Source organism: Typopeltis vanoorti, chromosome 5 (genome assembly GCF_054136105.1).
Source record: "Typopeltis vanoorti isolate ZY-2024b chromosome 5, IOZ_Tvanoo_1.0, whole genome shotgun sequence".
Lineage (NCBI taxonomy): Eukaryota > Metazoa > Arthropoda > Arachnida > Uropygi > Thelyphonidae > Typopeltis > Typopeltis vanoorti.
The window spans coordinates 104,559,341-104,576,299 of NC_143553.1; the positions used below are offsets into that span (position 1 = coordinate 104,559,341).

At 33.2% G+C, this 16,959-nt stretch overlaps 1 protein-coding gene across 1 annotated transcript in view; it reads left to right on the forward strand.

Annotated features, from left to right (window-relative positions):
* Iswi (nucleosome-remodeling ATPase imitation SWI) overlaps positions 1–16,959 on the forward strand; it is a 365,763-nt gene that overhangs the window by 97,769 nt on the left and 251,035 nt on the right. The window contains exons 6-8 of the mRNA XM_090392651.1: positions 7,554–7,733; positions 11,118–11,273; positions 14,177–14,308. Coding sequence (XP_090248777.1) covers positions 7,554–7,733; positions 11,118–11,273; positions 14,177–14,308 — 468 coding nt within the window. The remainder of the gene's footprint in view (positions 1–7,553; positions 7,734–11,117; positions 11,274–14,176; positions 14,309–16,959) is intronic.

The following is a 16,959-nucleotide window of genomic DNA, read 5'->3' on the forward strand; positions in this document are numbered from 1 at the left end:
TGATTTTTCAATTTGCCCTATTCCAGTTTCTTATAGTATACGTTTTTCAAATATATCTGAACAAGAATCAGTGTGTAACTTGCTTTGTTCATGGTCAACGGGTTCTTTTCAAAGTCTTGTGCATGGCATAGTTATCCAGGTCACTTCCTTGTTTGTGGGTCGTTTCTTTCTATATTTCATACATGTGGAATTCCATTATCCTTCATCAATAACCAGTGGAATTTTTTAAACCACTCACTATTAATACCCAATAAGTGGTGTTTAGATGCATGTTTTACATTTGAAAGAGACTGCAGAAATCGACGATTCTGTTGTTGGTTTGGTGTCTTCGCTACTATGCTTATCAGCTTCATCTTTCTTAAAATAACTTAAGAGTGTGGTTTTCTGACTTAAATAAATACAAAATATCATTGTTATTAAATTAATCAGAACAAATCACTGAATTGTTCATTTGATGAATTATAATAAATTTAGTTCACTGACAGTAATACCCATGACACATAATGCGCATTATGTTGCAATTTTACTATTTACAAGTATTAATTACTATGAATGGGAATTGGTATCACCGAGATCACAACTATATTTGATGCGCAGGCCTATTTTCTTTTACAAAATAAAATATTAAATATTGACTCGCTATCTTCAGACAAAAACCATTATTAAGAAAAATAAATGTAGATTTTTAACATTGATTTTTGCCTTCGATTTGAATTCGCTCAATTTTCACAATTTATTTCTTTCAAACATCAAAATTATGTCTCTTTCATAAAAAGATCTTTGCAACCGATACTGTTGTATTCGAGATCCCGATTTTTGTCTTCTTCCTCATATGGATTGGTGTGCATCAAAGTGAATATCCGAAGCTCTCGAGATTGGCTTGCAGTGCAAGAAATTGAGCTGGTCTCATGAGTATCGAGACTCTTCGGTTCGATTAACATCACTATTAATTAAAAAAGTCTTAAATTATTTTTCCATTCTTGCTCATTATTTAGCCATGTCAATTCACGACATTAATTAGCTGGGCGGTTAGTAAAACCAGCCGAACGTTTGCCCATTCAAAAGGTCCTGGGGAGAACATAGTGCATGTTATATTCTAGTCAATGTAAAGAGAAATTTTAGGAAAATTATAGAAGCTAATTCTGTTTACTGGTAGCTGTAAATGTATTATCTAGTAAAGCCATTGAGATATGGGTTTGATATTAATGTTAATTACAGCCAAGGACATAATGATAATTAAAAATGTTCATTCTGTACATTATTCAGTGAAGTGGCTTAAAGTGGATCGTTTGTATAAGTTAGATTAAAACAAAATGCAATTAAAAATACTGACTGATTTTCCCTTTTCATTCGTTTTCAACCGTAGGTGACTTTGTAGGCATTGCCCACAAGGTATTCTTGGTGAGATTTTTACAAGGTAGTTCACCATTGCTTTCCCCAACCTTCAATTTTATCCAGGCTCGAGACCATCATATGTCTGGGACGTATTCATGACTGTAGTCCATGTGTTCGGGGGTATGGTTTGCCTGTTTTGCGAAAGGAACAATCCCAGATAAACTGGGGAGAAAAATCCTACTGTCCACGCCCAAGACCGGCTAACTTGGCTATGTCTGAGAAATATCCTTAAGCTCCTCACATCGGGGAAGGGAATTGAACCCAGGACAAGGACACTCCTTTCCCAGGCATATGGTTGCGAAGTGCATAGCCACTAGGCTAATGATGCAGACAATTAAAAATAAGCAGTGTGATAAGTGATTATGTGGAACAGAGTGGTTCTAGCTATTGTTTAGACCAAATAGAGTTAAACTGCATACTGTTTACTGTTATCAGGGGTTTAACAAGATGCAGGTTCAATTTAACAAAATAATCTCAGTCTTAAGTTAAGGGGATAATAAATCCGTCATTATTTTAAAGCCGGATACGAAACTCGGAGATCGAAATCTAAGAGTTTTATGCTGAAGAACTATCGGTGAGTCCAAGCGTAAGTCAACACCTGGGTAGTACAACACTAGGGCAATTCGGAGCAAAGGTGGAGCAAGATCCATCACTATCCTTAATATTTTCTCATAATGTAAAACGCAGCTCCTAGGAGATGTATTACTGTTTTACATTATGAGGAGAGGTCATTACCCAGACCGGTTTCGACCTTTATTGAGGGCTTATCAGTGAGTAGGTAGACCTGGATAATACCAAGGTTTAAGTGAACTGAACTTACATACTTTTATTATACGAATTGCCAGAAAGGAGTACTCATATATTATTACTACGATAAAGAGCCAAGAGGCTATTTTTTTCCAGCAGCATAAATTAAGGGGATAATAAATGCCTCATTATTTTAAAGCCGGATACGGAGATCAAAATCTAAGAGTTTCATGCCGAAGAACTATCGGCAAGTCCGAGCGTAAGTCAATACCTGGGTAGTACAACACTAGGGCAACTCGGAGAAAAGGTGGAGCAAGCTCCATCACTATCCTTAATATTTTCTCATAATGTAAAACGCAGCTTCTAGGAGATGTATTACTGTTTTACATTATGAGGAGAGGTCACTACCCAGACCGGTTTCGACCTTTATTGAGGTCTCATCAGTGAGTAGGTAGACCTGGATAATACCAAAGTTTAAGTGAGCCGAACAGTCTGTCCATAAAAAAAAAAAGTAGCTTTTGTGGAGGACTGTAGTCTTTTCATTTATATCCAGAGGAGATGGTCCTGCAAGCTCAGTATGAATGAGTCTGCAATCTCTCCTGTTCAGTTGAAATAAAATGCTTAATCTAGGTTCTACATTCTTTCAAAATTATATAAGAATATTTTTTCCATTTAGGCATGTGGTTGATTGCATTGGTAGCCTAACCTACAAGCTTTCAAAAAGATTATCTTTATTGGAAAATTGCTGTCCTACATAAAAATCTTACATTGTGAAATCAAAATTTATGACTGCCATTTCTCTGAATCATGATTAGACTGGTTAACATATTATTTTGCTGATATTCTGGAACTGTCAGGAAAACACTTTCTTTCAAATATCATTGTCTCATTCAGTTTATAATCAGTGCAGGTTATCTTTCATGCCAATATAAATTAATTGCAGTATCTTCCAAATTCTTATATGGAAGAATTTGAACAGTACTTAGGCATCATTCCTTATCCTGCATCATGCATTTGAAGTTCATACATTTGTGTTTGGAGGTTCCTTGGAAGAATTATTTCTTTCTACAGAAATTTAATTCTGTTCATCCTTCATCCTAAGATCTAATTCACTTTGGAAATAGAATCTGGTCATTATCTACCATTCTTGAACCTCTTGATAATAAGGACACATATTCATCGTTTCCTTGTGGTACTAGAATTTCCAAAATTATCAACATTGTTTTGATACGGGACTTTTGCAATTTCAGAACTCTGTTGCTTTGTGTCAAGATGGTAGTCGGAATACCAACTCTTATCTCCCATAATAATTTTGTCAAAGAAATTTTTGTCTGTATCCACCATTGTGATAATGTCCTGACAAGACATCATTCAATCTTCTCTTTGCTCAGCTGTCAAGGTGTGTAAGACAAAAATTTGCATACAACTTCCTCTTCCCCAAATCTTCTGTAAGAATTCTCTCAGAATGTGAGTAATGACGCTTTTAGGGGTTGAAGCCCCTAAAAGCATCTGTGATGTGATTTGACAGTTATTCTTCCAACATCAGCAATGTTTTCCTGAGTAGTTTGAGTTGATGTGGAAATGCCGCTGTTATTATTATCTACTCTCAACTCTCTCTACCATCATGAATACCACCTGAAGATGTTAGATCGATTCAGAACCTCATTTCCACATGCATTGTTTACCATTGGTAGAGTTTCTATAGTAGAAAGATCAGCTTTAAAACAAAATTTAATTGCAGTTCTTTGTTCACCTTTCATATCCGTGACATATAAAGAAAAAGCACTTTACACATCTTAAATCACACACTACCGAATGTAAACAAACCTCACTCTCTGGGGGTTGTAGACATTAGTTGGTATTACTTAGCATGTTTGCCGATAGATCGCTCCAGTACTGTATATGCAACAATTAAGTTCTAAAACTTATTGACTGCACTGTGTATTTTCTCAGAAACCGGTGTTGAAATTAGACAAATTGAAACCAGAAAGTGGCATTAAAGAAGATTTATTTAAAAAGTATTAAAGGAAACTGCTTTTTCTGGTAAACAATTTGTGATTGTGCTTCTTTCTGATAGAACAAAAACAAAATGAGAATAGTACAAGGATTTGATTCATTTAATTGGGCCAGCCAATACCTCTACCACATGGAGTGTTAGAAAAATTATGTAATCTTGCTTCAAAAATTTAGCACTGATGACATCTGCAATGCTGACGAAACAGGGCTATTTATCATACCACATCAAATGGTTCCATGTGTTATAAACATGCTACACTGTTTGGATCAATGAATCGTGCAACGGTGTTGTGCTGTTCAAATATGTTGTGAACTGATAATCGAAAGCTGTTAGGTATTGGAGGAAGGTTAAAGATGCCCCAGGCCTTGATGCTTTAAAAGGATTAGAATGGAGTGTTCAGTACCATGTAAACAAAAAATGAGTGGATGCCATCTGAATTTTTAAGAATTGGCTTATGACTTGGGATATGGAATTACGATGGAAATCAAGAAAGATTTTCTGGTTTTCGACAGTTGCTAATGAGGTCAGTGCATATGTTAATCGTTCTTTTTTACTCGCATGCAGTTAAACATGCAAGTAAAAATGTTGATGACAATTTTCAATACTATAAGAAAATGAAGATTTTGAGGAGGAAATTGCAGTAAAACATCGAAGGACATTAGAAGAACAAGAAAGTGATGAGGATGACACTTGATTGGCTTATGTGACTACCCAGGATGCTAGAAAGTTTAGAGTGTTATATGTGCACTGATTTTGTTTAATTGGATTCAACTTTAAAAAATAAAAAAAAAGACGGGCTATGATCAATCTTTATGTCATTAACTGCTAAGAACTGCATGCATGTTTAATATGTATATAGAATATTATTTTTATGGCAAATATTTTACTTTAATTAAAGCCAATTGTTTCTCTATAAATCAATGAATGAAAAACTTATCCAAACCTGTATTTTGTTTTATGTAAATACACCTTTTAGCCTCTTGATGTACAACTTCATTTAATTAGGGTAGCCACTTAATTGACTCCAATTATACTATTCCCAGTATGACCCAATTAACTGTTATCCACTGTATATGCTAAATAAGGAACTGTAACCATGGAAGTTAAGGAGAAAAATTAAAAGCTTTATATTTTGAGAAAAGGCCTGTAGACAATTGTGTAATGAACATTTATTTATTTATTTTATTTTACTAAAATGTAAGAATTTGTTATGGATAAAATACTCCATCTAGTTCATTATTAAATATATTAACCATCCAACCAGCCAAGATGTATATATATATATATACATCCAGGTTACCATGGATGTGAAGTGCATATTAAAATTGTAATACCATTGATATTACATTGAAATATATGATGGATACGAAGTGTAGAGGAGTGATATTTTTTATCCATATTGATGGCGACGTGGTTAAAAACAAATCATTAAATAGTTATTGCATCAATTGGATATGAACTTTTGCGAATTTTCTGTAACATTTGGTTTGAACATGGTTTTTGGTGTATCTGATAGGATATGTCATGTACACATATATCAAACACAAACATGTTAAGAAACATGAATATATATATATATACAGTAAAACTGCTTTTTTACACTTTTCAGGGGACTGATGGAAAAAAGTGTAAATAGCAGGAAACGTAAAAAAACATTAAAAAGGGCTAAAATATGACTTACTACTAGTATGTGAGTCTACCTGCTCGATTACAAAATTTAATAACTGAAAATAAATGAATTTACAATTACAGTACTTACATTTATCTATTTTAAAAAAAATCTTTAATTATTGATTGTTTTTGCTTTTCGTTTTTTATTTTATTTCTTTTTTTTTTACATATTGCCAATTGCTTGACTTGAGTTCAATGCTTGACCTGTTTTTTACTATCGTGTTCAAACTGGACACGGAGAGTTCAAGATCTTTTGCTAAATGCACACGTCGTAGAATTGCCATCTTTTCTTCTACTGAAATACATTTTCTGTCTTTTTTTTTTTTTCTCCATGTTACTAATATGGAAAATCCACCACCGCAACTTGAAAGCAACTTTCACACGCTAAATTACATAGCAGAAATTCTGCAATATCAATTCGTACTGTGATTGAAAAATCACGGTATCGTTCATCACTACATTACTGCTGCAATCGTGCAGGTCACCATCATGGCGGAAGCAAAACTACAGCCGAAAGCAACGCCATCTGGGAACAGAAATGCGCAGATTTTCGCAGAAATCGATTCGAAAATCATTATTGCCACCCGAGAAAAAAACGCAAATCACGGGAAATAACATCCACATCAAGTTGTTAATGGTGGGAAAACAATATATCGTAAGAATAGACCTTAAGACGGGACCAACAGAAAATAACGTAAATTGCGGGAACACAAAAATGGGGTTTTGCTGTATTAGGGCATATACTCCAGGTGTGCAGTTCACACCCACAGAATAGCAATAAAACCAGTATTATATCTTTTGCATTTATTCCTGTTAAAAACTCCCCTAATTGTTTCCTGGCTTCTCATGATTTCTAAAATTAAACACAATATACCAGTGCTTCGTGAAGAGGCACTTTTCGGCACGTAAACATTGCATCTCATTCACGTTAATAGTCTGGGTGTGTGGTCACAAACACGGATGACTTTGAACAGATGGTTCAGTGGGTCAAAATCTTAGCCTTCCAATGATTTTAAACCAAGCAGAAGGCAAGGGAGGGTGTACATGGAGACGATAGCACCCAGAAATCAGTGGCAGTGATTGGTTATTGTGTCAACCAATTCAATTGAATGTTGTCATGAGTTGCTGTTTTTGTTTTCTGAATTTCATCTGTTTTGCATGCGTGAAGTGCGAACTGACGTGTTTAGGAAACTGATATAGACAGGTTTTTAATATATAATTTTCTATAAATAATTTATAACTTTTTTTGCCCATATTTACAATGGGAAACAATGTAGACAACCTATTGAATGTCTCATTTTCTGCCAGATCTTTTGTGAATTGTACGATAATAGTCAAAGGAGGTTGGAACTTGTGTATAAATAAGTAATTAAAACATTATTTTAGCCTTTCTTTGGTTCAGTCCAGAAAAATAATTTCCCAAGTGATTACTTTTTCCGATTTCTGTGTGTATTTAAAAATTGTATATCAAAATCCAAATTATCTACATCTCACTCTAGTATTTACCAATGATAATCTAATCTCACCAAGAAGCAGTCTACATTAGTAACACCTGCAAAAATAGTGTAAGGAGCAAATAAATATCGTAAAATGCTGAGGAGGTTGTATCTGTAATAAGTTATTTTAAAATACATTTTCTACTCATGATCTAACTTTTCATTATTTGTAATTTGATTCAAATGTTTTTGAAAAACTTTCATCTCAACTGATCTTTTATTGATAGGGTTTAGGGAAAACTCTTCAAACTATAACCCTTTTAGGATATATGAAACATTATCGTAGCACTCCTGGTCCCCACATGGTGATTGTCCCTAAATCAACTCTTGCAAATTGGATGTCTGAATTTAAAAGATGGTGTCCTTCTCTCAGAGCAGTTTGTCTTATTGGAGACCAAGAAAGAAGGGTGAGTATACGATTTTTTTTTTTTTTCTCTGTTTCATTGAAAATAAAATATATTTCATCCTTTCATATTTACATTGAAAACTCAAACTTCTTTAGATTCTTTAATTAATACTAATGAAATTAATGTTAATTATATAGTACTGTTATGCTCTTATATATGCCTTTTGAAGTTATTTATCAGGGAATGATGAATTAATAGTGTGCAGCGAAATGCCCAACTCACTTTTATTATGAGCTAAATTATTTTTTTAAATTGTGCATTTTTTTCTTTCTATCCTTCATCACTAATATATCGTAAAGTTATCTTCATGAGATATTCTGTCTGCCATTTTGTGTGCATGCATGCTGATTTATTTTATTTATTTTTTTTATATTCCTCTCACCCACAAAAGGTTATTTACAAATCTATAGTACATTTTGTACATTGGGTATGCTAAGGATATTTATTTATTTTTATCAGTTTTAGATATTTATATATATATTTGTATTTTTAATTTATTTTTACTAACCCTGCTCTAGAGACCAAACATGCAACTTTTTCAAGCCATTTCAGGCCTCCAGTATATGCTTGAGGAGTCAGTTTTGAGGAGCATTAACCCTTCCACATTCACATTTGTATCATAAATATAAAAAGTGTAAAAAATTCTTAGCTCACTTACAGTTTTGATGTACTGTAGTTTTACAAACTTTCATAGGTGGGAGTCACATAAAAAGACAGAATTTGGACACTCGTTGCAACCCAAGGACATACTGTATTTTACTCTTTGCACCATGGAAGATCTCTCCCCCCCCCCCCCCCACACACACACAAAAAAAAAAAAAAAAAAAAAGAGAGAGAGAGAAAGAAAACAGTGCTTTTCTGGCATTTTACATTGACCAAGCAGGATGTTCTGGAGAAATTTGTAATGTTAGAACATGTCAAAGATGTAAAGAAATGACAACACAAGTCTGGATTGGTTGTCATTTCACACGACCTGCATTAACCATCTGGTGGTAGTATGGCAGAAAACAGATATGCCTTATATTGAGTACAACTTGCATAAGAAAATTTAAGGAGGCCTCTGAAATTCTGTGTACTCATATCCAGTACAATAAAAACCAGTCTATTGTAATTCACCAGGTTTGGTCTTCATTCATTTAAAATTACACATCCTCCAATAGTTGTGTGAATTATTTACATGAAAACACAAAGCAAAGGTAATATTTGCAGGTGTATACCAAGTTCCTTGTGACTGCCATCTATCCTACTTTGGACAAACTGGATGCTCAATAGAAAAGAGAATACAAGAACATCAGTTATATATTTACCACAGGAAATCCAATAAATCTGGATTGGCTCAACATGGAATAGACACAGACAACAACATTCTTTGGCCTGAAACATGCCTGCATTGCTGTTGATACAAATTTGAATGTTTATTTAAAGTGAGTGCTGAAGCTGTGCTTCACTGCCTAAACTTGAATCGAAATGGCTGCTAATCATTATCAAAAATATGGGAAAGTCTGATTACAATAACTGCCGCAAGAAACTAAAAAGATTCTGTATCTATCAGGTGATTTGTAGAGTGTGACATATATATTTTATTTATTTATTTATTTATTTTTATTTTTTACAGTTATGATTAACCTTTTCCTCCATTATAACATAACGTTACTGGAAATATAACATCACATGGCTCATTCTATTTCAAATAAATCCATTGTTTGCATTCTACCTTGTATCAACTGATTTTGCCACCAAATATTGTTTAAGCTTCAGACTGAAATATATGGCCTTATAATCAAATAATTATGACTTTTGCCTTATGTTTTCATGTAAATAATACAATTAATAAAGATTCATTCATCTTTATAATTTTCTTTGGGGTGCCCAGTCTTCCCACCCAAGAAAATGAATGATATGTACCAGAAAAAGTAACTTAGCGGGCATGTGGGAGTTGCTCTCATAGGCAGGCCTATTATAGCATTTTTTCGTCAGTTTACATCACTGGTGAATTTAAATTGTGCGAGATGTTCTGGAACGTAATCCTTTCATAAATTAAGAAGTCACTGTATGCATCAGAAATGTCATTGAATTTGTGAGAGCCTCTTTTGTGGAATCAGGCCCCTGTTCCTAAGAATGTGTGGTTGATAGGGAGAAGCTGTTCACATCACATTTGTGAGAAAAATTAGGAGATTGAAGAGATGGCATCAGTGGCATAATTATATTAAAAATAAAATGTTGAAAGGAACTTCACATCATTGTGAGCTTTAAGAATGTTAATCTAATAGTTAGTTGAAAGTTTTTCACTTGTTTATAGTATAAATTAAAGATACCAAGAAATTATATACTTGGTTTAATCCTTTATCGTGGCAGTGAGCCATGCCTCAGTACAGCTTCCCTTTTTATTAAAGTTTGCATCTGAAGTATCTTCAGGACTGGAGCAACACGTGGCAAAGGTGGTATGACTTCACATCACTTGCCTTAGTATCCCATAATGCAAAGCACATCTCCTTGCAGACATGTATAATGCTATGCATTATGGGAAGGGACACTACCCAGACCAGTTTTGACCTTTATTGAGGTCTCATCAGTGGGAGCCTAAAAAAAAACTCTTCCTCGCTGGTCAGCGTTTTTCTTCAAATCAAGAGGTGGTTGCAGCTGTAGAGGGATATTTTGCAGATCTTGCTGAGAACCACTACAGGGACAAGATAATGGCACTGGAGCATGATCTTGCTCATGGCACTGGAATAATTGTATTAGTCTTAACCTGGTGTTAGTAAGGTGGGAAAATGTAACAAAAGTGGTAAGATGAGGTCCCACACTAAACTTGTTTGTGCCATAGCCTTTCGGCTATGGCATTGAGTAGCGAGTTACGGGAGGGGAAGCTATGCTGAGGCATGACTCACTGCCACGAGTTTTAAAAAGTTATAGTCAATTTAAAATCTTTGGGATCTGTGACACCCCACCTTACTAATGCCCAGTTAAGGGAGATTATGTTGAAAAATAAAAATAAGTTTGAAATTATAAATTCGTTTTTTCATTGTTAGGCCGAGAACTTTTCAGACCACCCTTGTAAAATAACTATGAACACAGTGAGGAATGCAGGTTTTATGCACAGCAAGAGAGAGATTTTATTATTTAGTTTAATTTCATTCATTTCTTGGGTATGTTAAGGTATCAAGTCAAACATTAATTGACATCCAAACTCATTTTCATAGTGGACCTTATAATTATTGGTAGTGATGTGATATAGATCACTATATTTCATTGTTTTTAGAGAGTTTATATGTTAGATATAATGTTTATATACATTGTTCAGAATTAAATTTACTGATGTTTTTAATAATGAGGTTATTTAAATCTTTCTTATTTGAAAACATGATCTTGCTCTTATGCTTATAGGCTGCATTTGTAAGAGATACTTTGATGCCAGGTGAATGGGATGTTTGTGTTACATCTTATGAGATGGTTATTCGTGAAAAATCAGTGTTAAAGAAGTTTAACTGGCGGTATGTTGTGATTGATGAAGCCCATCGAATCAAAAATGAGAAATCTAAGGTAAGAAATGTATCTGATTTGTACTTAAAATTTTAATGCACAGCTTTAGTATTACTTTATATTTCATATATCCCAATACAATAGCTTTAGCTGTGGATTGGGTATCCAACTTAGAAGTGTATATATATATATATATGGAACTCTGTTGGATATATAGTTTTAATAAGACTGTTGGACACAAATAATAATTATGAAAGTAAAGTAGTGGAATTCACAGAAGAATTAGAGAAATATCATGTTAACATGATTAGTGTAACTGAAACCACGAAGAATAAACAAGTACAGCTGACTGACTAGCGATAGTAATCAGGGAAAGAAAGAAAGGAATATTTAACTCTAAACATGAAGATTAGCTTCTTGTATGGCAAGCAATTATTTGAATGATGTGAGCAGATTTTCAAATGGGAAATTGTACAGTGTGAGACATATTTGTGACTGTGCTTCCACAGACAGAAGATTTTCTTAAGAAATCCAAAGTGGAGTTTTTATTTAACTGGAGAGGATAGTCGACTTAAAGAAAAAAAGAAAATCAGATTTTTGATTGAGATGTAAACAACACAGTAGAAAAAAAGGATACCAGGCATACAGAAATGTTTTAGGAAAATTTTGAGAAAAATAGCAATATAACAATGGGGTGTTTAAGGGTCAAAGCTGTATAATGAAACGAGACCTCCACATAGCTTTTAATTGAATTGTTGTGAGCCGACCAGGACTTCTGACCTAATGTCCAATCCTCACCTTCTATGATGCACCCTGTTAGGTATCTTCCTGGATTCTGCACGAATGAGGATGGGCTGGCAATTTGAGATTTAGCCACCAAATTGTATTCTTATTGGCTTAAACCACAATGTAAAATGATGGTACATCATGACAGACTTTCATGTCGGCTTGGGCATCGTCCAGTTAAACAAGGTATCTGTTGTTTTTGCCTTGGTGAACAGCGAAAAGACAGCTGCTGGAACAAATCCTGAAATACATCCCAACTCAACATCACCAGAGGTCAAGATTGGTACTATTAACAGAGAAGCGTGAATGGTAAAGAATGGGATAAGTACCAGATCGACATAATAGTGGTGACTGAAACAAAAACTGGTGAAATCTTTCCAAGCAATAAATACAGAATGTTATATTCAGGCAATAACAATCAGGAAAAAGAAGGAGTAGCTATAGTACTCAGCACTGGGTATGAGGATAATCTTTTTGAATGGCAGGCAATATCAAGTAGAGTGATGTGGGCAAATATCAGAATGGGGAACTGGACTATTTTTACCTGTGATCTCACAGAAAGTTCTACTAAGGTAGAAGTAGAGAAATTTTTTGAGGCTTTAGAGAAAGCAGCTGGCACAACGAAAAAGGAAAAGTCGGTCCTTGTTTGGGATCTAAATTTGTCAAATATACAAAAATATTTGGGGAAAATTTGGAGAAAAGAGCAATGCTAATAATTGCAAATACCTGTTGCATTTCTGCTCTGGACATGGACTGATTATTACTAACGCAATGTTTCAATATTAAAATGTGCATAAATTCACGTGGAAAGAAGATTCAAGGAATGAGAAAGTCTCATTGACTATGCTATTGTTGAAAATGTTTTCTCACTGGTGCAGGAAAATAGGTGTACAGAGGATTTGAAATTGGAAATGGTCACCATTTAATCTTGAGCAGGATAAAATTGAATTTCATATTCAATTTTATCCTGCTCAAGATATTTTTCTATATTTTTCTCATAAAGAAAATTTTAGAGCAAATAAAAGTTGAGCAGCTCTCAGATGTGAACTGTAGACTAAAATGCACAAACATTATTCAAGAAAAAATGAAAGAGTTTGAGAACCGATACCAAACCTTGGAGATTCAGTGGGCAAACCCTGAAGAAAACATTGATTGATTCATCAAGAGAAGCATGTGGTGAGGTTATCTGCAAAAATATAAAAATAAGAACTCCATGCTAGACACAGAAAGTTAAAGAGGCAATGAAGAAAAAGAAGAAAGCATATCAAAAGTTCCTGGCAAATAATCAGCTTGTGCTCTTAGAGAATACAGAGACAAATGTAAGAATGCTAAACACTATAAAACTTGCTAAACAAAACTAATAGGAAGACTTTGGTAAGAACATAGAAAATAAATATCGGGAAGGTGGCAAGATATTTTGGAGGCTGTTGAAAAAGCTGAGAAATGGAGGAATGAGTGCTGTGAAAGGAATTAGAGATGATAAAGATGACATGAAAACTAGAGAGAAAGATATCCTTGATATATGGAGTAATTACTTCAAAAAAATTGCTAAATGAAACAATCAGTGACAGCACAATGCTAAAAAAACACTCAACAGGCATGCAATCAAGAATACATTTCTTTTGAAATTTTCAGCTTTCTGTGCTAAAATGTAGCAGTTATGTTAAAAAATGTTAATTTTCTTGACCATAACAGTTATAAAAAGACTTCTAATGGGACTATATTGATCAAGTACATATAATAAACAACTATGCTTTACCAACTTTCAGGGTACATAATTGATGTAAGGCACTAAAAAGTAAAAAAAAAACTGTTACAAACTACAAACAACCTATTCAAATTATATTAGACAAAAGAACAAGATTACTTGTTCTTTTGAAACAACCGATTCAAATTATATTAGACAAAAGAACAAGAATACTTGTTCTTTTGTCTAATATAATTTGAATCGGTTGTGTATAGTTTGTAACAGTTTTTTTACTTTTTAGTGCCTTACATCAGTTATGTACCCTGAAGATGCAAACAGCCTTAGTTGGTGAAACTAGTTGGTAAAGCATAGTTGTTTATTATATGTACTTGATCAATATAGTCCCATTAGAAGTCTTTTTATATGTAGCAGTTATTTTATTAAGTTTCTAATATGTGTTGTTGTTATTATTTATTTATTTATTTTGTAGTTATCTGAAATAGTACGAGAATTCAAGTCGACAAACAGACTTCTGTTGACTGGCACACCACTTCAGAACAATCTCCATGAACTTTGGGCTTTATTAAACTTTCTACTTCCAGATGTCTTTAATTCATCAGAGGTATGCTAACATGTTTCAGTAGTTGTTATTTTTCTCATATCTTTTATTTTAGTTATCATAAAAATCACGAAATAGTTTTATGATTATTTATTTCATAAAATTTGTTCATTTTGTAATAACAGTTTCCAATGTATTCATGTTCATATATTCCTTTGAAGAAAGAAAGAAGAAATGAAAAGGATGTTTAAAAAATAAAGTAACAACTTTGTGTAATTGTTTTGAATGTATATCATTTTGGAACATAAGTCAGTGGATCACAGAAATGTATATATCAAAATAAATTAGACATTTATTTACACATCCATAGCATAAATTAGAGAATAGCAATATCATATTTCATGTTGGAGTGATGATGATTAATGATACTGAAGAAAATAAAGCATGCTCTTTTAACATGGATGAAATTTATAAGCAAATTTAATCAGTCAGTTTTCTAAACGCTGTTGTTAATTGTTAACTGGAAGGTTATTCAGAATTATTTTTGATTCCATTATGTCATTTTAATTCCAAGAAATGACCAGTAGTAAGTAACATGCACTATTTGCACAAAGTCACTAAGGTGAACTTTGTTTAAATAAACATATAGTTTATCTTTTATTTTTCTGCTTAACACTATTTGTTTATTTGATTTATTACATTGAGAGAGCTATTTTTTGTGATCTTATTCATAAACTTTAAATGACATTTGAGAAAATTCTTACTTGTATTCAACATTAATACCGACAAAATGAGATATATGTATTTTACATTAACAGACAAATTAGATCACAGTATAACTATAAAATGGCATGAAAGGAAATGTAGTGATACTCTAAATTGTAAATGTAGCTTAATCAAAAAAACAAAAACCGTCGGGTATTTGGGCCTCCATATCGATAGCAATTTGAAGTGGAACTCCCACACCACTTTCTTAACAAATAAGTTTAGGTTCATAATTAACAGAATATATTATGTTAAAAAATTTGTAAATGCAGCATTCTTAAGATGTTTATACTATTCCTGGGTAAATTTTTCACTGCAATATAGCATTACCTGTTGGGATGAGACTATTATAACAATCTGCTTCCATTAATAAGAATACAAAACAGAATAATTGGAGCCATAACTACTACTGACTTTGCACATTCAACCAATGATCTGTATATCGTTCATAATATTCTACCATTTCAGAAACTATATCTCTATGGTTGTCTGTTATATGTAAAAAGAAACACTGAAAGTTTCTTGGTATATAATGTAGACTATGGATTGCGCTGCGGTCGAAACACGCTGGAAGTACCTACGGCTAACAAAGAAATTTTTCATAAATCTTTTGAGTACATTGCGACGAGCAACTATAATAAACTTCCGAATGAAATTAAATCCATAACCTCAGAATATGTATTCAGAAAAAGATTGAGAAACTACCTTATGGGATTAAAGAATGTCGACAATTATTTGAAACGTATAGTATAAGAGATCATTATAACTCATATATCATAACTAATTAAGGTAATGATTTACAAATTGGTTCATTCAGTTAGGAATTAAAATATCAACATGTACTTTATTATAACTGGTAAGGGAACCCTCTTAGATGCGGTCCCTGGACTCTCAGTGTCTGTTTTGAGCTAATTACTTTTCTACTAACCAGTATGGCTACGGCCCTTGGTTACACATATTTGCATTAACTGTTACGTCATCGTTATCTGCTATTATTATGTTGATGCACTATATTTAATTATATCCTTTCTTACTTCAACCTCTTCTATCAAAATCCTACTGCTTTCGCCATTTTGTTATGTCGCTGCGGCATTGTTATGTGGCCTTTCTCTTTTATATATTGTTGTGTTTCCTTTTATTCTTTTATTATCTCATTCTTATTTTAACTTTAACCTTTATCACGTCTTAGTGTTAATGCTATCAAATCGTTACAATCCTTCTCTTATTCTATACTTATCATCAAGTCTAAGCCTTTGTTCTATCTTATTATTCTTTATTCTTTCATATTATTTCGTACGTGATTTAACTTTCTAAGGGCCACCAGAAATTACCTGTTCCCTGAATACTATGAGCTATCCTATTCACTCAGGCAAATTTATTTTTACTGCGCATATTTTTACTGGGCCTTAAGGGTAGAGCTAAACTCAGCCTAAGAATAGTCATAGGATATCAGGTGCTACTAATAATCTTAACTGAAATTCAGAAGCCTTAGGTTTTCTAGTTTATTGCAGTCGTGCCCTACTACTCTTAATTGGGTATCCCCGTGCACACATACAATCACAGGTTCGTATTTTATGAAGGGTCAGTCAGCATGATCAGAAACACAGATATGTAAAGTATCAAATAAATTTATTGAACTCATTATGCAATGCAATACAAAATAAAATAATTATTAATTCTAATTTAAACTTCTACTTTTCTCTCACCCTCTCGCTCTTAAAATAATTAAGCATTGATTTCTAAATGTTAGCAAATTAAATATTTCAACATATTTTACATTCTTCTCTACAACTCTATTGGGCATTTAGGCATTTTAGCACGTTGATAATCCCTCTCGAATGAATCACGACAAGATCTCTATCTAACTGAAAGTTCTTAAAGTTCATTTCAAAAGGCATAGAGTCATTTACATAAATCTTAGTTCTTCACACTTCCTTCTATTACAAGTT